At 53.3% G+C, this 26485-nt stretch overlaps 1 protein-coding gene across 1 annotated transcript in view; it reads right to left on the reverse strand.

Moving 5' to 3' along the window:
* The window catches only part of TRIM62 (tripartite motif containing 62), a 30080-nt gene extending 9611 nt beyond the window's left edge, over positions 1–20469 (reverse strand). The window contains exons 1-4 of the mRNA XM_069477640.1: positions 20062–20469; positions 6854–6949; positions 1890–2146; positions 932–1047 (exon numbers count right to left, since the gene is read on the reverse strand). Of these exons, the coding sequence (XP_069333741.1) occupies positions 932–1047; positions 1890–2146; positions 6854–6949; positions 20062–20469 (877 nt within the window). The remainder of the gene's footprint in view (positions 1–931; positions 1048–1889; positions 2147–6853; positions 6950–20061) is intronic.
* Positions 20470–26485: the final 6016 nt, after the last annotated feature.

Raw genomic sequence — 26485 nt, forward strand, 5'->3', positions numbered from 1 at the left:
CGCACCCCTGTCACTTCTCCCTGGATAACGCAGTAGTCTCCTAGTCAGTTTCCCAGACTCGGTCCTTCACCCCCTTCAGTCTATTCTCAGCCCACTAGCCTGAGGGAGCCCCTAAAAACCCAAGCCGGCTCCTGTCACTTCACTGCCCCAGCCCTCTAGTGGCTCTCATCTCACTCAGCATAAAATCCAAAGTTCTCACAACGGCCCACAGGCCCTTACGGTCTGGCCACTGCTGCCCCTCTGGCCTCCTCCCCTCATTTTCCTTCTCACTCATTCCACTCCAGCCATGCTGGCCTCCCTGCTGGTCCTTAAACATGCCAGACACGCTCTTGCCTCAGGGCCTTTGCACATGCCGTTGCCAAGCCAGGACACTCTTCCCTCAGGTACCTACCTGGTGCACCCTCCTTCTCAGTGAGGCCTTCGTACTGGGTCCCTATCTCAATCTCTGTCCTACCTCAACCTCCCCTGGCTGCCTTCCTTATCCTGTCTCAGTATCTAATACACTATGGACTTTACTTGTTTACTTTTGTTTACTTTCTTGCTCACACCCTAGGATGTAAGATCCATGAGGGCAGGGATTTTTTGTCCGTTTTGCTCACTGCTGTATCTCCGGCACCTAGAACAGTGCCTGGCGTGAGGTAGGTGCTCATATATATGGTACATGGAGAATGAGTCAGTGGAGCACCCAGGGCCTCAGTCTCCTCATCTGAAGAGTGGGTATAGTAATGGAACCTACCTCAGGGAATTTTATGAGGATTCACTGAGCTGAGTGATTGCGCAGGTGCCCAGCACAGACCCCAGAACACAGCAGGTGCTCAGCAAGGCACTCTGCTCACTTCTCCACCCCGCCCCTGCTGTGTTTAGGGCAGGGGGCTGGGCTGGGCTGGGCCATGCCTCAGGTAGCTCCAGCCCGTGGCCGTCCATGCCTTACCTGGGTGGATGTCCTGGAACAGGGACTTCCAGATGGTGTACTGCAGGGGGCCCGTGTACTTGGAAGTTGGGAAGTCTTCGTAGGTGAGGTTGGTCTCATGGATTTTCCCCTTGAGCCTGGAAGGAGAGCAGGAGAGGGGCTGCACTGGGGACTGGATTCCTGCCCCAGTGCCCTGGACCCTGAGTCACCTTCAGGGCAGCTGACACAGGGCAAGGTCATGAGTGAGAAATCTGCGGGACTCAGATTCAAGTGCCTGCTTGCGCCACCTCTGACCTCTCTAGCCATTACCCTCGGTTTTCTTGTCTTTTGAATGCTATGCTAGCTCCAGCCTTCTGGGCTTGCTGTGAGGATTATGTGGCATAACATATAGAAAGAGCTTGGCACAGTGCTTGGCTCAAGGTCAACACCAAACTCACGATGTTAGCGATCAGTGTGGATCACCAACAAACCAATGACTGAGTGTTATTCTAACTAAAGGTGCCTTTGGGGCTATAGAGCCTGGGCTTGAATCCTGGCTCTGCCACTTACCAGATGAGGGGCCTTGGCCAACTGATCTAGCACCTCTGAGCCTCAGTTTCTGCATGTGTGAAATGGGGATGACAGTGGTCACTACGTTCAAGGGACTGAGAGGGTTACAGTGATATAAAGCTTTTATGTATATAACATGTAATATCGACATTATAAATAATATATACAGTATATTTATAATATATACTATATGATTGTGAATATTATTAAATATTACTTATGATCTGTAATATACATGATATATGACATATAAATACATGAAGCCATTGGCTCAGGCTCTGGCACACAGCAGACATCCCATAAATGTTTGATGAAGGTTTGAATGAATGGCTTCTCTGCTAACGACTCCAGCTACCTCCGCTCCCACCACCCCGCACAGGTCAGGGAGGGGACACCCACCCGGGGAAGATCCCCGGCAGGTAGCACTTACCGCTCGGACAGTGAGGCCACCCCGGCCAGGAAGGTGTGCCGGTCGGTTTCGGCCAGCCGCTCCTGCAGGATCTGGGCCCCCTCCTGCACCTTGCGCAGCTGCTGGCTGTAGCGCTGGACTTTCTGCTCGATGTCGGTCAGCGTGCGGGCTGTGTCCGCCTCCAGCTCCTCCAGCATGGCCTTCTGCCGCTCGCGCAGCAGCCGGTGCAGCCGCTCGAAGGCCTCGCCGATGGTGGTCCGCAGGCTCTTGGTGGAAGACTGGGGGGGGGACAATCATCAGGGGTTACGGTGGAGGGTGGGGAAGTGCTGATGGGGTGCTCCCTGAGTGAAAGGAGGACACAGAGAGCCTTGACACGCAGAGGAGAAAGGGTGGGAAAGGGCACGCATGGTGGGGGAAGGGCACGGGCACAGGCACCGGGGGGTCTGGAGGGACTGGCACGGCCAGGGACAGCACATAGTTCTACGAGGCCCCTTAGGAGGCTGACCAAACGGTCCAGGAGAGACCGAGGAGGCTTGAAGCAGAGGAGCAGCGGCGATGGGGAGCGACACGGTTTGAAAGACATCTAGAGGGCAGCCTCTTTGGCCTGGCGGCTGATTGGCTACAGAGGTGCAGGGAGAAAGGAGCTGAGGATGATGCCCAGGTTTCTGGCTCGGGGGTAGGAGGGATGGGGAAGCTGGGGTGAAGGGTAGGGGCAGGAGAAGATGCTGAGTTCAGTCTTTTTTTTTTTTTTTTTTTTTTGAGACAGAGTCTCACTCTGTTGCCCAGGCTAGAGTGAGTGCCGTGGCTTCAGCCTAGCTCACAGCAACCTCAGACTCCTGAGCTCAAAGGATCCTCCTGTCTCAGCCTCCCGAGTAGCTGGGACTACAGGCATGCACCACCATGCCCGGCTAATTTTTTCTATATATATTTTTAGCTGTCCATATAATTTCTTTCTATTTTTAGTAGAGATGGGGTCTCGCTCTTGCTCAGGCTGGTCTCGAACTCCTGAGCTCAAACGATCCGCCCACCTCGGCCTCCCAGAGTGCTAGGATTACAGGCGTGAGCCACCGCGCCCGGCCCTGAGTTCAGTCTTTATTTAAAAAAAAAAATCATTCAAGAGGCTCCGGGGACGATGACAAGGAGATCACAGATGTCAAAAAGCTTTATGAACTGCAACGTGCTGGGCAAAGCTTGGTGGTCACTCGCCTTGTCCTGTCACCCTTAAGACTCTCTGGCTAAGGAACATGGTGTTAGGGCCACGATCAGAGGAGGTAAGTGTGGACTTGCATGATTCTCTTTGTCCCCAGTGGACTGTGAGGCCCAGGAGGGGTGGGGTGGGGAAGGGCACAGGTTGGGTGCCCCTCAGCCTGGGGAAAGCTCTAGCTCTGGGTCTCTGGCTGTGGAAAATCAGTTGCATAAGATCTATGAACCTTAGTTTTCTTATCTGTGAAAGGGGTAACAAAAATGACATTGAAGGGTTGTGGCGATGTTCATAAAATGTGTAACACAGTTGGAAGGGCAGAGAAAGAGCCTGGTGACTGAAGAGTTCCACTCTAACGGGCATGTCCTAGAAGTTGTCGTTGAGAGATGGCTCCTGAGCTGGGGCCTGAGGGATGGGCAGGATGTCAGCTGGGGGTGGGAGAACAGGCAGCGGGAACAGTGTCAGTAAAGATGAGCGTCAGGATGACACGGGGGGCAGCAGCGCGGCCAGGCTGCAGCAACATGGGGGGCCGGCCTCTGCAATTTCACTTTGTGGGATTCTGGCTGGGAGTTCATGGAGTCAGAAACCCCACTGTGTTCAGTGCCCAGGGCTCTGTGGGAGGCTTGACAAAGGCTCAATTAGGGCCTGTTCCCTCCCCGACACGGCTGCTGGCCTGCAGGAAGAACTGCTGGCAGCGGGCCAGCCTCCCTGCGCATGCCCACCCAGGACGCCTGGCAGACAAAGAGGGGGCGGAGGAGAGGCTGCGGTGGCCTCCCCGAGCCCCTCAGCTGGGGAGGGCTGAGGCTCCTGCAACGGCACATTGCCGATGGGGAAGATGGCTCTGTCCTCCCCACGCCACCTGGAGCTGCCCTACAAAGGCTCCCAGGCCCCACGGCCACCCCTCTGGTTCCAGCCAGACCACTCTGCAGCAGCATGGCCACTGGCCACCCTCTACTCACTGAAAGTTCTGCTTTTTGTCCCATCTCTGCACCTGCCGCCTGGCTGTCACCCATGTCCCTCAGGGCTCACCCAGGCCAGCTCCTCCCATTCTCACCCTTCACGCCTCCCCCATCTTCAACTCCCACTGCTTGGGGATGGCTGCCGAGTCTGCATGGAGGGCCTTGCATGTCTCCTGAGCGCCACGTCCATTTTTCCAACTGCCTCCCCAACACGTCCCCCTAGGGTCCCACAGGTCCCTCCAACTCACTCAGTCCACAAATCATCTCCTGTCTTTGCCAACAAACGCACTGCCAGAGTGACCCTTTCTAAAGTGCAAGCTGGATCACAGCCGATCCTGTGTTTAGGAACCTTCCTCGGCTCCTTGATGACTGTAAAATGATAATTCCTTAGCCGGGCATTCAAAGCCTTTTTCAATATGATTCTAACTTACCTCCCTAGTGCCACTGCATTACAATTCCACCTGCCTAGAATGACCCCTCACCCAAACCCTCTATTCAACTCGCAAACTGCTACTCATCCTGCAAGACCTAGCTTGAAAGCTATTAATACCTCTTCTGAGATTCCTTCTCTAACTTTTCTGAGCAGTTAGATGTTCCTAGAGCCTTTTGTAAACACTCTTTATACACTGTCCCACATTCTACATTTCCCTGCCTGATGAGTAGGAATGACATCTTCCGCAGCCCTGCACCCCGATGCCTGTCCCAGGGCCTGGCCCAAGATTGCTGCACAGAGCTGAGTGCAGACTCCATCTTCTGTCCAGGCTGGGGGTCTGGTGTCTCCAGGACAAGAGAGGATGGGTAGGGAAAGAGGGAGAGGCAGGAGAGGACAGCTCAGAAGTGGAACATCAGAGGGACAGCCACCCCAGGAGCCTCAAAGCACACTCCCAATGGGCCCTGCTGACCTACCTGGCTTGCTGACCACAAAGCCATTGCTCTTGCTGAGAATATTCCAGGGGACATCCCAGCACGAGGCTGGAACACGCACGGGGCTCTGACGGAACTGAACAGTAAGCTCCCAATTTGCCACTTACTAGCTGTGGGGCTTCAGGCTGGTCCTTCCACCTCTCGGTGCCTCAGTTTCCATGGTGATAAAATTGGGATAACAACACTTCCTTTCCCAAAGGATGTTTTTTCTTTTCACTCATTTGTTCTACAAGCACTTACTGTGTACCATACACTGTGCTAGGTTTTGGGGAGTCCTGTCGTGGAGGTGACATTCTGTAGGGTTCGGCTAGACAAGGATGGGGAAACACAACCCTCGGCACAGAGAAAGGTTCTGCTCCACTGCTGTGACCCGTTTATTCTAGTTCTTTCTAGGGCAGAGCCTACCTCCCTTTGGTGCCGTGGCTGGGGAAGCCCCCACCCCAGCCCACCACATTTCTTAGAACACCCTGGGGCCTGGAGGAGCTGGGGCCCTTTCAGAAAAAGACCCTGCCAAGAATGCGTCACCAGGGCCGACCAAGGAAAACACAGGGCCCGAGGAGGGAGATCAGAAAGGCCCTCAGGCCGGGCCATCGGAGGGGCAGGCGCCGCAAGAAAGCCGAGTCAGGCACCAGGTGAAATATGACCTCCAAAGCATCCATAGGCATTTCTTGTATAAACACCCCAGTCCAGACAGGAAGCGGGGCTGGGGGAACTGGAGGGGGAGGTGGCCCCACAGGACCCCCCAGAGGCAGACAGATGGACAGGAAAGCGGGGGAGGAAGAGGTCAGTGGAGAAAAACAATGGGGGGTGGAGAGAGAGGAGAATGCTTCTGGGGAGGAGAAACAGACCCTAATATTCTCCTGTCATCCACACAGAGGCTTCCATTTGCTTCTGATCACCTAAGAGGTATAGAGTCACCAGACGGATGGGGAAACTGAGGCTGTGGGAAGCAATTAAGCCAGAGTCCTGTGACTGTTTCTCATTTGCCGCCCACTGAGGGTCCTGCTCTGAGGCACTCTGGAATGTTCTATGAAGAAATGTTTGTCATGACCTTCCTGAGACCTCACAGCGGGTTGGTGGCCAAGCTGGGGCACAGATCTGGGTTTCCGGTGGCCTCTCCAGGCCCCAGGATGACCTCCGGAGCCCTGAGCATTCCTAAGGCTCTGCTCCAGCTCCTGCCGACAGTGGAGCCAGCCAGGAGTCGCCCTGGACTTCGCCGTGCAGAGTTGCTCTGTGCAGCCGGGACTCCGCAGGCTCCTGCCAGCCCTGAAGTTCCGGATGGGGCCTGGCAGTCCCCATTGTACAGACGGGAAGACTAGGGGCCGAGGAAAGTGTGCAATTTACCCAAAGTCACACCGTGGGTTAGCGGCGGCAGAAACCATGTCCTTCCTTCCTCTCAGGTCAAGGAAAAAGGGTTTTTCCCCCACAAACCACTGTAGCCAAAGACAGCAGGGTCTGGCCCTACTTGTCATGGCCTAGGCCTAAGCGGGGATGATACCAGGACTGGGCCACAAACCGTCAGAAGGGCTTCGATGGGACATGCTCAGGATTGGCTCCTCTGACAAGCGGTGTTTTGAATAAGGGGAGAGGGAAAAAGAGACGGGGTACATTCTCCCAGTCCTTCAGGACGCCAGGGGTTTCTGGAGAGTCCCTGGTCCCACCCTAACGTCCACACAAAGTGGGAAGGGAGAAATGGCCCCATCCTGAACCCAGGCACCACCCAAATCCTCGCCCTCAGTCCTCTTGGGGTGGATCCCGCCCCGTTTACCTTCCTGGAAGCCCCACCCTGGGCCCCCCCTCTGCCCCTTCACGCCAGGTCTGGTCCCTCGAAGCCCCGCCCCATCCCTGCTGGCCCCGCCCCATCCCTGCCGGCCCCGCCCCCGCGACCGGGCCAGCCTCACCTTGGTCTCCGCCAGCTGTCGCTTGAGCAGCTGCAGCGCCTCCGTGTGCTCCCGCTCGCTGTCCTGAAGGGCCTGAAGCTGCTCCTTCAGCTCCCTCTGAAACACACACGGCGCTGGGATGGGGCGCGGGCCACACCTGGCCCAGGCATCCCGTGGTGACGAGGAGCCTGGGGGAGGCGGGAGGCGGGGGGCGGGGGTTATCCTGCCTCTGTCCCCCGCCCCCCAACGCTTGCCTCCCGTCACACTTCAGCCACCACCGAGTCCTGTAGGGTCTGCCTCTTAAGTACCCCCCAGGGCCCGTCCCCATCTTTCATCTGGATCTTTGCAACAGCCTTCTCTCTGGTCATCCTAGGAGCTTCCGGTGTCCCTGTCACAATCACCCTCCACATACACCCCCTACCCGCCCCGACTTGGCCGCTGGCTCCCTGCTTAGAATCCTCCGATGCCATCTGAGACTGTACCCAGTCCACGCTGCAGATAACCGCCGACGTCCTCGAGCGCTCACAGTGGGTAGGCGCTGCTCTCAGCCCTCTGCTCGCATGAATTAATTGGAGCCTCCAAGTCACCCTAAGGGAGGCGCTATTATTATCCCCACTTTCCGACGGAGAGAAAGGTACAGGGAGGTCAAGGAACCGGCACCAAAGCACACAGTTACGCACGGAAGGGTAAAGCCTGGCTCTGGAGATCATCATCGTGACGCCAGGCGATATGTTTTCTACAACTGTGACAGCCGTGGTGAACAACAAATCCACCACAGACAGGATAACATTTTACATAAAAGCAGGATCGGTATTACTGATTGGTTTTTCCCCTTGCCTCAGGTTCCAGTATGGTTTCGCAGGGCACCGCTAGTGAACTTGATAAAATTTTCCTATTTTATTCATCATGGATTTTTTGCATTAATTTTGATTTAAGAAATATTGCATCAAATACTACTCATCTTGACCACTGAGTTTTCGGCACCTGCTTCAATCTTTGGCCTCCCTCACCCTAGGCCCACCTCTGTCTCCTGCATCCTCCCCGCTCACTCTCACCCAGCTGGAGTGGCCTTCTCCCTGTCCCTCCACCAGGCTCAGCTTGTTCCAGCCTTAAGACTTTGCACTTGCCATCTCCTCTGGCGGGCGCCCTCCACTCTCAAGAGTTTCTCACAGCGACGCCTTTGTATCATTAGCTCATCAACTCAGATGCCACCTCCCTGAAGAGTCTTGCCTGAGCACCCCAGGTACAGCGGCACCTCCTTACACCCTGTCACACACCTTGGTTCATGGTCTTCACAGCACCTTCCGCTGTCGGAAATGACCCGACTCGCTTACCGGCCTGTAGTTATGGTGAGTCTCCCTCCTTAGCATGCGAGTTTCACGAGGGCAGGAATCTTGTCTGGCGTGTTCCCAGCTGTGTCCCCAGTGTCTGGAACAGGGCCCAGCATGCGGCAGAGCCTCAGTAATTATCTGGCCCATGACAAATGGGATGTGGAGGTGGGTGCTCCCAGCACAGGGTCCAGTTGCCGGCACTTATGGGGAATCTAGCCCATGGGATCATAGCTAGTTCTCCTGTCTGTCCCTCTTCCATCCCCATATTAGCCTATAAGTCTTCCAGGGCAGCCCTCACTGCTCCCTCTCTTATGCCCCACACCCAGCCTGGCACTGAGACGGGGTTCAAGGAAGCAGGAAGCCTGCCATGTGCATTAATTTCCTGGAAATAGCCTCTGAGTTCCCCAGTCGGCCAGGGCTGTGAGTGGTGCCCAGGAGGCTGACCTACCTGTTCACATTCCCCTCCCTCCCACTCATTCAGCTGGTCAGACCAGGGAGGGTCCTCAGAAAATGTCTGGTTCGATTAATTTGACAGACCAGGTAGCAACATGGGAAAATGGGCATGATGACATGCCAAGGGAAGAATGCAGAAAACAAAATTATCTTGGCTTACTATTGCTTAGTCAGTGAACAAATATTTATTGAGCAGTTACTACATATGGGCACTACTGAGGCACTGGGATACAGCAGAGACCAAGATGGACACAGTCCCTGCCCATAGGGACTAGTCTAGTGGGGAAAACAGACAACAAGCAAGGAAAATAATAAAAGTGTGAGATAATTACCAATATGGTGTGTGCCCTAGAGAAAATAGAGCAGTGTGGGATGGGTGGGGGGTGGGGTAGGGGCTTTCAGTAGGGTGGTCAGGGAAGGCTTCTCTGAGGAGGTGACACCAGAGATGACAGCTGAAGGATGAGAAGAGCCAGCCATGAAAACATCGGAAGACAGAAAAACGGGAGCGGCTTGTTCTGCCAGCAGAGAGTTGCACAGACACAATGGCTGGAACTCCAGCAGCCATCTCAGGCCACGAAGCAACTGTGAAGACGGAAGGCACAAGCTGAAACCAGAAGAGCAGAAGGCAGAGGAACCTGGGTCCCCAGATGACTGTGGGGCTGCCACACCATCACTAGACTCAGTGACATGCTAGGAAGATGGCTCTCTGGAGGGAAAAAAGCCCCCATAAGTGTCAATTGCCAATTTCCGTGGTGTAAATGCAAGGTAGATTTCAAGCTCTTACTGAAGGTAACCGGACACAGAGTTGGGAAGAAATGTGCGCAGTCAGCTCTCTGAGCTGGTGCCGCCGCCTCTAGCGCATCCCGCCTGGCGTCCTTTCCTATAGACTTGCTTTACATGGGAGAGAAACGCACCCCCATCTAATTTCAGCTACTTTAGTCAGCTCTGTTATTAACAGCTGAAAGTCATTCCTAATGGATTCACGCGCTGCTGAGTCCTTGCAGCAGATGAATCTCTTTGCCTAAGAGTGCAGAAGGATCACTCCTCACGTCCTCCCGACAGGCCTGGGGCCGTGCAGCTTGGGACACGGTGTGGCTGAGATGCAGATGTTTGAGGAGATGGGCCGAGTGCTAGGATTCTCCCCCTTGGTGGTCCCTGTGGCTCTATGTAGGACCCAGCCACCCAGGCAGCTCTTCAGCCTTTCTGAGAAATCGCCCTGGAGGCCACGTTCCTCACATTGCTCAGGGCACCCGAGGGACTTGGACAAATTCCTCTCTGATTTTGGAGTCAGGGAACAAGAACAGCTGGCCTTGCTCCTTCCTCCTGGACCCTGGGAGCAACGGAACACTTACTGGCCCATTCCACAAACATGTGCTGGGCCCCGAGTGCTGTGCTGTCAGGCATGGGGAGAGGGATGAGGGACAAGTTCCAACCCATGATGCCACAAGGTGCACATGAGTTGAGGAGACAGAGACACAGACACTTACATCACAGTGAATACTGGGGTAGTGTTAGGGGACCCCAAATCTCCTCCTCCCATGTTTCCCGTCTTGGTGAAGTGCACCCCCAACCCCCCACTGCCATCCAAGCCAGAAACCTGGGAGTCATCCTGGACGCCCACTGCCCCCAAACCAGTCCGCCCAGTCATCAGGTTTGCTCCGGAATTTTTTCTCTCCTCTCCGCACCCACTGCCCCTGGTTCATCACTTCTTTTCTGGACTGCTGCCCCAGTCTCCCTTCCCCGGAGCCTCTGTGCCCTCCTGCTGCTCCAAGTGCCCCATACGGCAGCTGCAGAGGGCAATTCTAAAGAGCAAAGGCTTCCTGCCTGATACCCCCCTGCAGGATTTCCATGTTGTCCAGGAAGAAAGGCACACAACCTTAGGGCGGCATTCAAAGCTCTTTGCCACTGGCCCCAAGCTTCCCCTCCAGTCCTGCCTGAGGAGGCCGGGGCGGGGGATGCCTGGACATAATGAGGGCTGAGGACCTGAAGAAGTGACTAGGGAGCCTCACATGGGACTCGGTGACCGCTCCATCTCCCGAGCACCCAGTGTGTGCCAGCCTCTGTGTCCAGACTTGTGCTGTCTAATACGGGAACCATCAGTCACATATGGATATTTACGTTACAATTAATTAAAATTAAATAAAATTGAAAATTCAGCTCCTTGGTTGCACTGGCCACATTTCAAGTGCTCGATAGCCACATGCGCCTAGTGGCTACTGTATCAGACAGTGCGGATGCAGAACTCTGCATTACCCCAGAGAGTTCTAGTGGACGGCGCTGCTCTAGACGCACTAAGCATCCTGCAGCGCTCTCCTCCGGGCCTCTGCTTATGCTGTGCCCTCTGGCCAGAATGCTCACCCACACGTTCTTCCCCACTTGTTGGACTCCTACGCATCTCTGAAGACCCAGATCAAATGTCACCTCCCCTGGAAATCCATATCCCAAACTCCCCACGCTGTCATCAGATACTCCTCTGTGCGCACAGTGCCCTACACTTGTACCCTGGTGGCACACACTGCACTTTAACTGCAAGGTTATCTGTCAGTCTCCCCTACTAGACTGTGGGCCCTTGAGGGCAGGGGCAGTGAGGGAGAGTTTCACACTCTCAGTATCGAGGGCAGGCCCAGGCACAGCAGCCTCTGTAAGAGTTTGTGGGATGAACCTGCCCAGGGAAGAGGCTGGGCTGGGTCGGAGCTCACCTCTGAAAGGGTGGAGGGGAGAGAGGGCCCCGGGCAGGCAGCTCCCCCTAGGCGGGCCAGGTGCAGAGCCCAAGGGAACAGCTAACTTAGGCAAACCAAACCCTGGAACCCACAAGGCAGGACTTGGGAGGCAGCCTGAGCTCTGTGTCATCCCCCCTCCACACTTGTCTCCTTCCAGGCCTGGGGTCAGACAGGCTGGCTCTGCCACCCACTAGCTGTGTGACCCTGTGATGTCACCTAGCCTCTCCATGCCCAGTCTCTCGTCTATGAAATGGTGTAATTGTCCCTCCCAGGGTTGGGTTTAGCCTCGCAGGGCACAAAGCCTGGCACACACTGGGTGCTCGGGAGATGGAGCGGTCACCACGTCCCATGTGAGGCTCCCCAGTCACTTCTTCAGGTCCTCACCCCTCACTATGTCCAGGTGTCCCCCGCCCCCACCTCCTCAGATGGCCAGAGCAGGACAGGGCAGGAGGGACCATCTGGTCCAAGCCCTTGAATTGCCAGAATAGGGAACACAGGCCCAAGGAAAGGGACCTGCTGGCCCACAGCCACACCACTTGACGGAGGAGAACACACTGGAAATTTTACTCCCAGCAGAGAGAGGTCAGACAGGAAACAGGAACCCGTTGATAAACTCCCAAGTAATAGAGCTAACCCGGAGGAAGGACACTGATGACGGCAGAGGCCCAGGACCAGAGGGGCTGGGTGTGGTTTGGGTTTGAATTTCCCAGGCATCTGGTCACCTCATTCTCACAATCCACAAGATAGTGCCTTTATTGCCTCCATCTCACAGGGGGAGACTGAGGCTCAGAGAGGTTAGGCACCTTGCCTAAGGTCACACAGCTAGTAAGCGGCATAGGTGAGGCTCTCAGCGACTCCAAAAACCTCTCTGCCTCCTGTTCAGTTCAACGCAGTGATTTCTGAGCACTCACTGAGGGTCAGGCCTTGCGCTGGCCACTCCAGGGCTGTAGACACAGTCCTTGGCCTCGAAGAGTTTGCAGTTAGTCACAGGGGCAGAGACTCAAGTAGGCAGAATACAAGGGAGAACAGGATAAACATGGAGGGCCTGCCTAGGATACAGTGCCGCTGTCACCACCTGGCTGTATTTGTGACACCCTCTCTCCACCTCAGTTTCCAAATCTGTAAAGTGAGGCTATAACAGCACTTGCCCCATAGGGCTGCTGTGAGGATTAAATGACTTAATTCATGACCTGACATGATGCACAGGGTGAGCTCAATCCACCTTAGTTGTTGTCATTATCACCATAGTAATTATTTGTGAAATAGGGACTCAGAACCGGGGAGCTTCAGGACAGAGTTTATTTCTGACGGAAGCGAGGGAAGACGATGGGCAGGGCTCCTGCGAGTCTCCAGGGGGGGCCAGGGCACTGCAGGTGGGGAGAACTAGTCAGGCAGAGGCACACCTGGTGTGTGCAGGAAGTGGGGCAGTCAGGGATGGCCGCAGCCAGGCGTGTGACAGGTGGGTGGGGTCACAAGCTGGAAAGGCCAGTCGGGGCTAGCTGGGGCAGGGGTGGGTGTCGGAGGAGGCCTTGAATGTCAGCGTGGGAGAACTGAACTCTGCAGGGCCCCCTCAGAGCTGGGGCAAGGCAGGATGAGGGGACTGGGGAGGACACAGCCGCAACCCTCTGCCCTACCGCTGGAAGGAGTCAGGGCTGGTGCAGCCCTGAGCACACAGTGATGCAGATACATCAGCTGCCAGGCTCTGGGGCTCCCACTGGTTTGAAGAGGCCAGGACCCCAAGGCCAGACCTCCCCTCCTTTGAGGCTACCCCTCTCCCCAACCCAGGGGACAAAGCTGCTGTGGAAAGCCACCTCCGCTCTGGCTTCAGGGACCCTTCTTGTCCTGATGGAGACAGCACGAACTCTGGAGTCAGAGGAGCCTGAGTTCAAAGCCTGACTGCATGACCTTGGGAAAATCACTTCTTCCCCTCTCGGGGCCCCCTCCTCGAGCCTCATCGTGAAAGGGGGATAAGAGCCCCTTCACAGGGTTGTGGTGAGGGCTAAATGAGATGGCACCTAGGCCAGGGCCCAGTGTGGTGCTGGTGCCCAGTAGGTGCTCAAGCCTCTCCTCTTCTCCATGCCCAGTACTGCCCTCTCTTTCCCCCTCTGGCCCAAGGATGCCCAAAATCTGGGCACGGCAAATTGAACTTACCTTCCCTCAATCCTGCATCTGTGCTTAGAACCCAGATGCTCCTCCTCCTCCTGACAGCCCCCGAATCCTTCCGTATCTTCAAGCCCCAACCCTCACTGTGCACTTCTGAGCCCCACAGTCTCTGGCAACCCCTGGCCACTCCGTGCCTCCAGCCCACCCTGCACACTGCCCCAGAGTGCCCGGTCCATCTGACCCGGCAGATCTGACCCGGCCACACTCATCTGCTCAAACCCTTCTGGGCTCCCAGCATCTTCAGGATCAAGCCCAAGCTCCCAGGGTGTACGCGGCGTGTGTGCATGCGTGAGCGTTCGAAGCCCTTCCTGAGCTGGCCAAGCCTCACTTTCCCACTGTTACCTCCCTGTCCCTTAGCCTCCCCTCCAGCCACAACAAACCACCTGAATGTGTATTCACGCCCATGCCTGTCCCGGGTCAGACTCAGATAACCTGAGTTCAAGTTCCAGCTTCAGTGACGCTTAGTGGTTCTATGACCTTAGGCATAGTTTCTGAACCTCAGTTTCCTTGTTTGTAAAATGGGGCAATGAGACCCACCTCATAGGGGTGCTAGGAGGAATAAACGAGAGAGAGAGAGAGAGAGAGAACAAGAGAGAGCGAGTGCCTGCCTACCCAAGCACTGAACCCTGTTCCTGGCACAGTCTGCACCAGGCCATGGAAGCTGCGCACGTTTTTATTCCCACTGCTCATAACCACGTCTTGTCCTCTGCTCCCTGGCCTGAAGCACTCAGCACGTCCTTCAGGACTCAGCTCAACGGGGCAAGTCTCAGTGACAGCAACCTGCCAGTGTACGGCCCGTCTCCCAGGACCATGGCAGGGCCAGGTCTCATGTGGCTCTTTCCTGGGCTCACACGAGGCTGGCCTTCAGTAGCCACAGCAGGAGTATAGACCAAAGAAATGATTGAATGAATCTCTGAACCCAGGATGGAACCCATCTCCAAACCCTCCATCCATATCCACCCTGAGTGTCCAAGCAGAGGTCAAGGTCGGGAAGGTAAATGATGCTGTGAAAACACCACTGGACTGGGAGTTAGGAGGGCAGAGCTCTGGTCTAACCTTGGGCAAGCTGGTTTCCCATCCGTAATGCGAGGAGAGGGTTGGCCAGATGGTTTCTGAGGTCCCTCCACATTTGGATGGACCTGAGGCAGTTAGAGCATGGAAAGGAGGGTGAATTCTGAGTCAGAAAGACCAGTATGGATTCCAGCTCTTCTTCCTACTTGCAGTGTGACCTTGGGAAAGTTCCTGAATCTCTCGGCTACAATGTCTTCATCTGTGGAATGGTGCTGATCCCAGTTCCATCCAGGGAGTACGGAAAAGAGAAAGGGCTCTTGTGAGGGTTAAATGCCCATAATACAGCACCTAGCACGTGGTAAGTGCCCAATAACTTACTTTGTGCCCCCAAACTTTGGCTACTATTTTTAGAGTCATCATTCTGTCATCGTCACTCCCTACCAGATCTTTTTTTTTCCTGTAAAATAAACATCTTGGGGCTCCCAGCTTCAGTCCTGAGTTTCTACACTGTGGCCTGTGCTACACCAAAGTGTCCCGGTGCCCCTATGACAAAGGAAGTGGAGATGCCAGCAGCCAGCCCTGGGTTTGACCCACAGCCAGCCTCGCCCCCGTGGAGGCTGCTGTTTGCACATAAATCCTGCCCTCTCCTGGGAAAAGTAACAGCAGAGGCTGCTTCCCCAGGACACAGACAATCCCGCTGTCCACGGTTCAACATAAAGTGCCTTCACATCTGTCATTTCTTCGGATAGGCAGTGACTCTCTCCCTCTTTACACTTGAGGTGGGCAGCCTTGCTCGCTCTTCCACTTCCCAGACTGGGTACCAGGGCGCAGAGAAGGCAATGCCTTCCCCTCTGCTGGAAGAAGCCAGAGCCAAGATTTGAACCCAGTCCCCTACCCCTGCTCTCTCCTTGGGTGGCATCTCTGGATCCCCACATTCCGCTTGCCAGGGCTCCCGTCCAAGGCTGATCCACTGCTGTCCTCACTGGAGTGAAGGAGGCCTTGGGAAAGGCTCCAACGCTCCCATGAGTCACAGAGGGGGTGGCTGAGACTGAACTGGATCCTCTCTCTGGGGGTTAGGATCCTGAGATGGCCAGAGAGCCGGATGACACGCCTGACCACGATGACATGCCAGCCACCTGCCCTCAGGGTGTCAGCTGGCACGGACAGATCTTGTCCCAAGCCTAGCCCTGTGCCCAGTGCTCTCAAAACAAAGACAGGCAGGGTGGGCGGGAGACAATTACCCAGTGCTCAGGGGCTGCATGTGGCCCAGTCAGACTGGCTTCAAAATCAGGCCCCGCCATTGACCAGCTTGGTGACCAAACAAGTCACTTAATTCCTCCAGCCTCTGTTTCCTCATCTGTAAATGGAACAAATAATAGTACCTGCCTGGCAGGGTGTTACGAAGACTGAACAAGGTAATACAAGAAAAGCTCTTAGCATAGACCCAGGCATTGAGCTAAGGATCAATGAGTTTTGGCTGAGAAGCCCCAAACCCTTTGGAGATGGGGTCTCCTCGCTCCCCTTTGCTCAGTGGTCCAGGCACTCAGCAGTGGGGGTTGGGGGAGGAAGACACCAACACACACACACACACACACACACACACAGAGTCATGCGCATATGCACATTATGTAAAAATTCTTTAGAAGTATATAGTGATTCCAGTGATGTTTATCCATGGGGTGGGATTATGGGGGGACTTTAGCTTTTATGTTATACAGCTCTGCTTCTTGTGTTAATTTTATAATCAGAATAAATAAATATATCTAAACATTTTGTGCCTATTGTGCCAGGCACAGTGGTAGGTGCATCTGATAGAGGATCCCTAACCCTTACAACTTCTTCCCAGGAATGTCCTATTGTCCCATATTATAGACGAGCACTTGGAAGCTTAGAGATGTGAAATGACATGACCAAGGACACAAATCTGACCCCTGAAATGGAATCTGGAGTACAAAGCAATTCTGCTTGGTAGATCAGGGAAGGAAGGCTTCACAGAGGAGTTGAGTAGGATTGGAAAGTTGGTAGGATTTCTCTAGGTAAGGGTTCTCAGTCGTTGGTGATTTTCACCCCAGGAGCCATTTGTCAATGTTTAGAGACATTTTTGGTTGTCATAACTGGGGGAAGAGGCGGTGGTGTTTGCTACTGGTATGTAGTAGGCAGAGGCCAGGGATGCTGCTAAACTTCCTACAGTGCATAGGCCAGCCCTGCACAACAAACAATTATCCAGCACCAAATGTCAACAGTGCCGAGCATGATGTAACACACTATAGCTGTCATTTGTTGAGTGTTCCTATATGCCAAGTGCAGTACTACATTCTTGTAAACAACATCTTGTTTAATCCTAAACTCATTACTTCCACGCTATCAATGAAGGACCCAAGGCTCAGAGATGGTAAGTAACTTTCCTAAGGTCACATGGCCAGTAAATGGTAGAGCCAGGATTGGAGCTACCTGAGTACAGAGCCAGAGCTTTTGATCTTTCTGCTCTCTGCCTCAGGGATTTATAATACATGTAAAAGCTCCAGGCCAACTGCTAGGTAGGGTGTCAGGGGACTCAGGCTGAGTGCACGCCCGGCCTCCTCTGGCTTCGAGGCCTTAGGCAAGTCTCCTCCCTCCCTCTCCTCCACTATTTCCCCATCTGTCAAGTGAACGCTACACCAGATGATCTCCAAGGCCCCGCCAGCCAGCTCTGAGTCAGTAATTCTCCAGGGGAGTTCCAGCAGCCACCAGCTGCTGGGGGAGGAGGGGATGTGAGGGGTGGACTCAGCCTCGTGCCCAGGGCATAAATAGCTAATGAGCCCACTTTCCCATGAGGAGGGAGAGGCAGGTGGGGATGGAAGGTGGCTTGAACCTCACCCAGGAGCATATCCTCTCCAGGGGTGCAGCAGGTTTTTCTGCCACCACCTTGCCAAGCCTATGGGAGACACCGAAGCAAGGCCTTCCTTCTCAGGACGAGAGGCAAGTCTGGGCATTCACCCATCTGGGCACATGAGCTCTGACAAGCAGGAGGAAGGATGGGAATGCATGTGGTTTCAGCCCTTACTGTGCGTCCAGGACCTCAAATAGCAGGTTCATCCCAGGTTAGCCTCATGCAATTCCTGGTAGGAAGGGAGCATCCTGACACCATTTCACAGACTGAGCATCAGAGTTTACATGAAGTGACTCACCAAGGTACACAGACAGTGCCCAACACAGGTTTGGAACCCAAGTGGGTCTGACCCAGGACAATATGCTACAGAGTAAACAAGTGGCAGTCCTGTTTTTCTTTTCACCCCAAAATGAAAGTGGTTCAATAATGTTTGTGGAAAATATATGTTCAATTTCTCCTGCATTCCCCTGGTCACAGAATGGAGTGCAAAAGCTCAAAGCACAATAATTCAGATTTCCTGGTTTGCAGGAAGAACAAAGGCTCTGAAGCCGAGGCTAGAAAGTTAGGGTGGGGAGAGGGTGAGCGACAGGGAGGGATCTGGGTCAGGCTGTGCCTTCCAGCTCTGGCCCTCTCACTGTCTGGCAGTGTGGCTTTGGGTAAGTCACATCACCTCTCCAGACCTCAGTTTCCACATCTATCTAATGAAGAGGTTGGACAGATGCTTTCAGACAGTCCCTTCAAACTCTCACAACTGGCACCCAATCCTGTCAAAGGTTCGCTCCTCCTCCCTGTTCATGTGACTTCACAGACGGGGAGATGGGGACACCAGCAGTGCCCAGCACAGAGGGCTGTGGGGGTGGAGGGCCAATGCCGGCCACAGGCAAGCTCCCAGAGGCCCAGGGCCTTGCTCACCCTCTGATGGGGCCTCTGTCCTCAGAGAGCTGGACAGGAAGGGGTCAGTCATGTTTTCAGGATGAAAGGGACAGGGAGGGGGCAATGGTGAACATGGGCCATTTCTCCTGGGGCCCATGGGCAACTGCTGGGTGTAGGTCGACTCACAGGGGCTCACGTATGGAGGGGTTGGGACCCCCCCTAATACAGATAGAAGTAGTTATTTAGCTCCTGCTTAAATATTTTGAGGGCCAGAGAACTCATTATCTCCCAAGTTATCCCACTCCATTTTCATAAAATGTTTGAGTCAAAAACCTTCTGCTTCTGAACACTCCACAGTCTGGGCCAGCTTAGGCTTGAGTTAGTCATTCATTCATTCAGCCTTTACTGGTGTGTACTGTGGGTCAGGCCTTCTGCCAGGCTTTGGGGCCATAGATAAGAGAAATAAGAGACTATCCCTGGCCTTGGCGAAGTGTGTGCTAGGCTGGTATCCCAAGGCCAGGAATGTGGGCCTGCTGGATTTAAATGGTTTAGCTTAAGAAAATGATCCTAGACTCAAATAATCTTGGGAACCATTTTATTAAACACAGTTAAATGGATTTCTTTGCTACAAAATTTCTCCAAGGCTTTAATATGCAAATGCACACTGAGAATCCTCCAAAGGGGCCCATATAGGAAATATACTATATTTCCAAAATTTCCTAAATATAGCTGCTCTTCGAACACTTTTTAAAACATCATACTTATTAATACAGGGAATTTGGGGAATTGCACCTCTAATGCTATTTTTTTGGCCAGTGGAACTTGGGGAAGGCTTCAGAGAGACATTCGAGCAGGGCTTTGTGAGTTGAGTAGGAGTTTGTCAGTGAAGAGGAGACGGTTTAAGGGAGACCAATTAGAGTCCTAGAGCAACTATGCTCAGGTTTCTTTACATGTACTGTTTCACTTAGTCTTCAAAGGTCCTGACGTGGGTGACAGAGCCAAGGAGGTCATCAAAAGCCCCTGGAGACTCCTAGAGGTCTACCCGCCCCCCCTTCTTGAATCACCTCACTTCTGGGACTTATTCTCCAAATCTTGAATCTTCAACTCCTGGCGTCACTCTCAACCTGGCCCCTACTCTGGTTTAAATCCAAAATGGTCTTTACAGTATCCGGACTTGGCCCCAGCCTTAACCCCTCATACACCTTGGCCTAACCCTTGGCACCCTAACAGGCCCTCTCAGCAGTTTGCTACCCTAATTTAGACTCCTCCCTTAGGTTTAACCCTCATCTCCCCAGCACAGTCTAGCCCCGTACTCCCCCTAGGTCCTGAAGCATAGCTGATCGAAGCCCCGCCCCATCGGGGGTCTCCCAGCCTGCTGGAGCTCACTCAGCTGCTCGGTTCAGCACAAACCCATCCTCGCGGCGCCGCCCCCTGACAGTGGCCCGGTCTTTGCCCACCTCTGACTGGGCTCCATTCACAACCCTGCCCCAGCCCAGTACCTGGTCCAGTTCTGCTCTCCCTTGTCCCTGCCGTCTCAGCCCCACCCTCGCCCTCTCCCCAGCCACGGAGCGGCCCCTGCGCCAGATCGATCTCAAACACCGCCGGGTACTCACCGCCCGAGGCCCCGCCCCAAGACCCCGCCCCTCGGCGCGGCCCCGCCCCGCCCCTGCCCTGTATTAATTCTGATAGGGCCCTGACCCTGCCGGCGCCCCGCCCCGTGCCGGTTCTGACTGGGCCCTGCCCGCGGTCCAGCCCTGACCCCACCCCCCGCCGTCCCCGCCCCCGCCCCGGGCCGGCCCGGCAGCACACCTGCAGCTCCTCGAAGGCATCGTCGATGCCGGTGACCTGGTGCTGCTCGTGCAGCGCGGGCTCGTCGCAGAAGAAGCAGAGCAGCGCGCGGTCCGTGAGGCAGAAGAGCTTGACCTTGTCGTGCGCCTGGCAGGGTCGCGCGGCGCGGCGCGCACTGAGGATGGCGTCCAGCGGGAAGGCGCTGTAGCGCTCCACGATGTTGGCCAGCTTGAGGCTGGGCGCGAGCGCGGGCTCGGCGAACGTGCGCCGGCACTCGGGGCAGTCGCGGGCGCCCTGCGCCTCCTGCCGCACCCAGTGCTCGGTGATGCAGCGGCGGCAGAAGTAGTGCTCGCAGCCCAGGCTCACCGGGTCCTGGTAGATGCTCAGGCAGATGGAGCAGAGCAGCTCGTCCTTGAGGCTGCACGCCATGGCGCCAGGGGCGGCGGAGAGGGGGCCTGCGAGGCAGGGGCGGCTGAGAGCGCGGCGCTGTCGGGGGCAGCACCGAGCCACGGGCGAGGGGACGAGGCCCGCACAGGCAGGATCGGAGCTAGCGGAGAAGGAAGGGGGTGCTGCCGGGAGGAGGGTAATGAGAGGAAGGGGCGCAGGGTAGCAACGACCCGGGATGAGCGCTCAGGAGGGCAGTCTCGAGGTGGCGGGTAACCCAGAGCGATGGGTGCCGGAGGCTAGGGGCTCCAGACGAGGAGGTTCTAGGGGGCGGGACAGTCCGAAGGGACGGCAGCTGGGAGAGGGGGATCCAAAAGGGGGCGGAGGCCCTGAGGGGGTCGAAATCCCGGGAGGGGGGCGGTAGGGGGAGGGGGGAGAAGCTGGGGATGGGGAATTCTGGGGGAGGGGGAAGCCAGGCCAAGCCGCACCGCAGCTGTGCCCGGCAGAGAAGAGGCGGGGTGCCAGCGCGCTCAGCTGCCGATCCCCGCTCCAACCCCAGCCCGGCGCGGCCCCTTACCCTGGCGGGTTCAGCAGCCACAGCTCGGGTCCAGCTCAGCCTCTCAACCCGGAACCAGCCGAATCCGAGCAGCCGGCTGCCGCGGGTCCCTCCCCGCCCCCTAGGCGGGACCCAAGCGACTCCGCCCCCGCAGCGGGCGGGGGGTGGGGCGGGGCCTCCAGCCTATTGACCCCCGCCCTGCCCCCACCGTTCTCCTGCTACCGGGGAAGCGAAACCCAGCTGTTTCTCCCGGTCTCCGAACAGCATCCAGGTCTAGCTTAGGATCCCCGCGGCGGGACAGAGAGGGAACAGCAGATAATTTGAAAGGACAACGAATAAACTAGGAGCATCTGTCTGGATCATCAATTTGAAGGTTCAGGAAAAATAATATTTTGTATTAAAACAAATATGTCGTGTAATCTGCATAGAATACAATTATTGCACAGAGAAATGCCCTGCTTGCTTAGAGCACGTTCAAAGACCTCGCACTCCTAAACCCTAGGGTCCCATTTCCTCTTCCCTTACTTAAGGAGTGCTTGGGGGAGAAGTTTGGAAAACCATGGCTAATGTCTGACTCAGGGGGTTCCCTCCATTCGGCACATATTTCTGGAGTGCTGTATTTGTGTGTGTGTGTTTACGCGCGCGCGCGTGCATGTAAAAGGGGGGCGTAGAGCAGGAGAGGGAGGGAGAGAGAAGGTAATAAGAGACCTTGTCTTGTGTGCCAGATGGAGAGGGGATAAGGGATTTCTAGGCAGAGGGGGGAGCATGTGCAAAAGCATAGAGGCGTGAAAGGGGTGGGCACACTGAGGGGAGTGCAAGTAATTCTGTACTGTTGTGGGCGTGGTGGGGAAGGGGCTTAGATGAGGTGGAGGGAGATGAGTGTCATAGTAAAGAATTTCTTGAAGGTGTTGGGCTTTCAAGCAGGGGGATGAGCTGGTCCAATCTGGTTTTCAGTAAGTCTCAGAGACGCTTGTTATACCATCAGCAAGGTGAAGAACCCTTTCCAATGTCCAAGAGGCGACTTCTGCATAAGCACGGTGCTCAGTACACAATAAAGGTGTGTAGCAGAGTAATAGAAGCAAAGATGTGGATTGCAGGAGGAAGGAAAGACTGGGCACCAATGAGATGGCTGTTGCCATTGTGCCTGCAGAAGGCAAGACCTGAACTGAGGTCCTGACGGTGGGTAAGGAGAGAAGGCCAGGGTATTACAAGTACAGACATTATGAAATTTGGTGATGGATATGGAGGTGAGGGAGAGGAGGCTTTGAGGGTGACTCTCCAGTGTTTGCACCCTCCAGAAATGTTTTCACTGGAGTTAAAATTTATTGACATACAATTTAAGAAACAGCTCTAAGTTTAGTTCTTTGCTTTTAATGTGTCCTCTATCACACCCTCACCTGGCCCAGTGTGTGCATCACTGCCAGAAAAATATTGGTTGCTCATGCAACAGCCATTCCTCGACTTGTCCTTGTGATCAGAGCCATGATTTTGTTTATGTGTCTCCCTTCCCTGTGTGACCAAGGAAAGGGTGATTCCTGTTTGGTCTATGTCCATCACAGTGGTTGAATTCCTCTTGCCAATGATGGTTTGGGGAACCTCTGGCCTGAAAAACCAGAGGGAAGCCTATGGCAGAGAGGGGTCTTCTGGAAACGTCTCTTTACTTTCATAAATAGTTTGCTCTTTTTTCTGGGATGTGTTTGGTGGCAATGCTTGTAATTGCAGCAGCCATCTTGCTCCCAGTCTGAGAATGCAGCGAATACATGAGGTAGGGAGGGATCAAGAGAGTCCTAGGGAAGAGCAGCTTTTACTCTGACAAACAGCCTGGGCTTTAGAACACGTGAGATGGTTCATCCTACTGCCTGAGCAAGTTTAATGTAAGAGTAGTGTACTGTCACCTGACAACCCCAAGAATCCCAGCTGATACATTGACATGCACCCCAATTTTGGAGGCAAAAACAGGGCAGAGTGTAAATTATTGAAGCATTTGAAATGAAATGAAAGAAGGCTTGATGATGAATGAAACAGTGGCTTTATTATTTATTCAACATGTATTTGCTGATATTGACTCTGGGCAGGCCTGTGTGAAGGGATGGAATAAACTATGCTGCTTGCTCCCATGGAGCTGGCGGTCTGGAGGAAAACACAATGAGAAATTCCTATTGGCACAGTAGGGTTTACTAAGCACTCTCATGTGTATTATTGGATACAAATCTCAAAGCAATCTTAACTAGTATATATTATTTTATAGAGGAAGATATTGAGTCTCAGAAAAAGGAGATGTGGTGGAAATTGCTAGATGTCCACCAAAATCCATCCTCCTGTTCTACAGTAATAGAATAGCAGTTGGAGGAATGTCTGGTTCCCTAGAGACTGCACATCCCAGGTGCTCTTGCAGCTGAGTGAGGCTCTGTGACTAAGTTGTTTCGAATAGTAAGAAAATAGAAATAGACCTTAAGGCATTGGGATTTTGCTCTTCCATGCTCCATTTCCTCTTTCCTTGAGTTGGAACACAGGTGTTCCAGGGACCCAGCTTTAATAATGCTTCAGAAGGGCTGACAGAGCAAAGATATGGAAGGAACCTGGGTTCCTGAATGACACATGGAGTAGAGCCACCCACCAACATGGTCTAGAGAATGAGAAATAAACTTATTTTCTATAAAACACTGTCATTTTGGTCTCTTTGTTGTAGCAGCTTAGTCTTCGTCATGCTATTTAACAGTTGTTTTTGGAAGAGGTTCTGGTACTTTTATGCTATTGTCTAAATCCTTTCAGTAGATAAATTCCTCTCAATATCTAGCTCCAATCACCTCCAAAGGGTATTGAATATGGTTTTCTCTGGCTCAAAGTCACAGTCTCTTTTATCTTTCAAAATATTTTCCACTTTTTAGTCTTTTCACCCTTTGAGCTGTTCTTCCCCTGACCTTACTGCATCTCAGTTAAGATGCAGAACACAAAAACTGTTGGTTATGTTTAAGTTTGGTAAGTCATTGCTCTCTCTGCATCTCTGTGTTCCCACCTGATGCAGTTGAGGGGTGTAAACTGAGACTTAGAGATTCTGACTGCAGTGTGTGCCACCTGCTTCCATTCATACTCTAAAAAATAACATTTAGGAATTTTTCTTGGAAAGCTATCCAAGAACTATTGTGAGTGAAAGAGAAAGAAAGAAAGACCCAAACACACATAGACACAAACACACACAGACTTCCACATGTATGTAGGCATCACTTGTATAACATAAATTCTGTAGAACTAGATAGCAATTCTAACTGTGTTCATCTATGGGGTGGGATTATGGGGGGACATTAACTTTTACACCAGATTGCTCTGTTTATTATATTAATTTTGTAATCAGAAAAAATAAAGATACAGTTGATCCTCATTATTCCTGGATTCCATATTTGCAAATTTACCTCCTTATAACATTTATTTGTAACCCTCAAAGCAATACTTGAGGTACGTTTGCAGTTATTGTGGACATATGTTTACACAGAGAGATGAAGATTTTGAGTTGCCCACGTGTATGTTCCCAGCTGAGGTTGAACAAGGTGACACTCTGCTTTCCTGTTTCACCCCTAATAGTGTAAACAAGTATCCTTTCAGTGACCTATTTAGGGCCACATTTTTCTTGTTTTTGTGCTTTCTGTTGGTGATTTTGCTATTTAAAAAGACCCCCAAGCATTGTGCTGAAGAGCTATCTAGTGTTCCTAAGTGCAAGAAGGCTATGATGTGCCTTAGGGAGAAAATATGTGTGTTAGATAAGTTTTGTTCACACATGAGTTACTATACCATTGGCCATGATTCAATGTTAATGAATCAACTACTTATGTGTGTGTAGTTAGGTGTCTTTAAACAGAAACACATATAAAACAAGGTTGTATATTGATCAATTGCTGAAAATGTGGCCAGAGACTCACAGGAACCTGATGTTGTATCTTCTCTAGAGGCAATGATTCAGTATTTGCTAATTCAGTTTTGCAGTGACTTTATAGGACATAATAACTACTCTGAATAATCATAGTCAACCATATTTAGAATTGTTGTAACAGGCCAGGTGTGGTGGCTCACACCTGTAATACCAGCACTTTAGGAGGCCAAGTCAGGAGGATCGCCTGAGGCCAGGAGTTTAAGAGCAGCCTAGGCAACATAGTGAGACTGAGTCTCTACAAAAAACTTAAAAATTAGCCAGGCATGCTGGCACATGCCTGTAGACCGAGCTACTCAGGAGGCTGAGGCAGGAAGATCACCTGATCCCAGAAGTTCAAGGCTGCAGTGAGCTATGATTGTGTAACTGCACTCCAGCTGGGGTGACAAAGCAAGACCCTGTCTCAAATAAAAAAAAAAAAAAAAAAAAGCAGTTGTAACAGTATCGACCTATACAAAGTACCAACACCCACATCCCTTTCCATCCAGGTTATATTCACTCAAGCCCACTTGAAGGAGAGGGCAGGAGAACAAACATTCTTTAAGCAGCTCCCCTGTGCTGGGTGCTTCACGGTCATTATTTTATTTGATCCTCACAACAGCCTCTAGACTTGACATTTCTCTCCCCATTGGCAGATGAGGAATCTGCAGCTCAGAGTGGGGAAGTGACTTACCTAAAGCCAGAGCAAGTAGCAACACCGGCTTCTCCACCTCGAGCTGCTGGAGAAGCTCCCACAGTTGTGCAGCCTGGAGCTGGGCCATATCTGGGTGGTCGGCCCCATCCAGGAGACTTTCTAAATGGTCCAGCTGGGCTCCCCTTCTCGGAGCTTCCCGCCATTCCAAACCTCTGCCTGACTCCTCTAACCCCCCCAGAGACACTCCTGCTCCATCTGGAGGGAGGGACCTTGCCTCCCTCCGTGGAGAAAGCAGAGCCTTTCCAGGGGACTTCTCAACCTCCAGTCCCTTCAACCTGTCAATTTGTGTAGAGAAGAGCCGCGAGTCCTCTGAGAAATGGGGCAGAGTGTAAAATAAACACATGGATGGAGGAAATGCATTTCTAACTTTCTTCATCCTCACCCCCTGTCGCCTGGTCCCAGAGGATGAAGCCTGCCTTCTGCTTGAAACTGATTCCTCCACCTGGGCCCAGGTCTAATCCCCTCGGGCCTCCCCTGGGCCCTGACACCTTCAATTATCCCCCTCTTGACTCTGGGTTTTTGTCTCCTTCTTTGTCGTTGGCTGCTTTTCCGTGGCCTGTAAACATGTTCAAGTTTCTTTCAACATGATGCTCTACAGTTCCCACCTTCAGCTGCCCTTGCATTTCTTGCCTTTCTCTGGCCCAGCTTCTCGAGAGAGGCGTCTGCACAGCTTCCCCTGCCATCGTCAACCCACCACAGCCTGGCTCTGGCCCCGATCACTCCACCGAGCTCGCTAATAATCTCCTAATTGCCAATTAAAAATGGTTTCTGATACACAGTTGCTGCTGTAGAAAAACAAAATAGAGGAGAAAACTAAGAAGAAATTTGAAATATTCATGATTCTACCACCCAGAAAGAAATATCGCTAATACTTGGATTATATCCTTAA

This window comes from Eulemur rufifrons, chromosome 8 (assembly GCF_041146395.1).
Source record: "Eulemur rufifrons isolate Redbay chromosome 8, OSU_ERuf_1, whole genome shotgun sequence".
In the NCBI taxonomy this organism is placed as follows: Eukaryota; Metazoa; Chordata; class Mammalia; order Primates; family Lemuridae; genus Eulemur; species Eulemur rufifrons.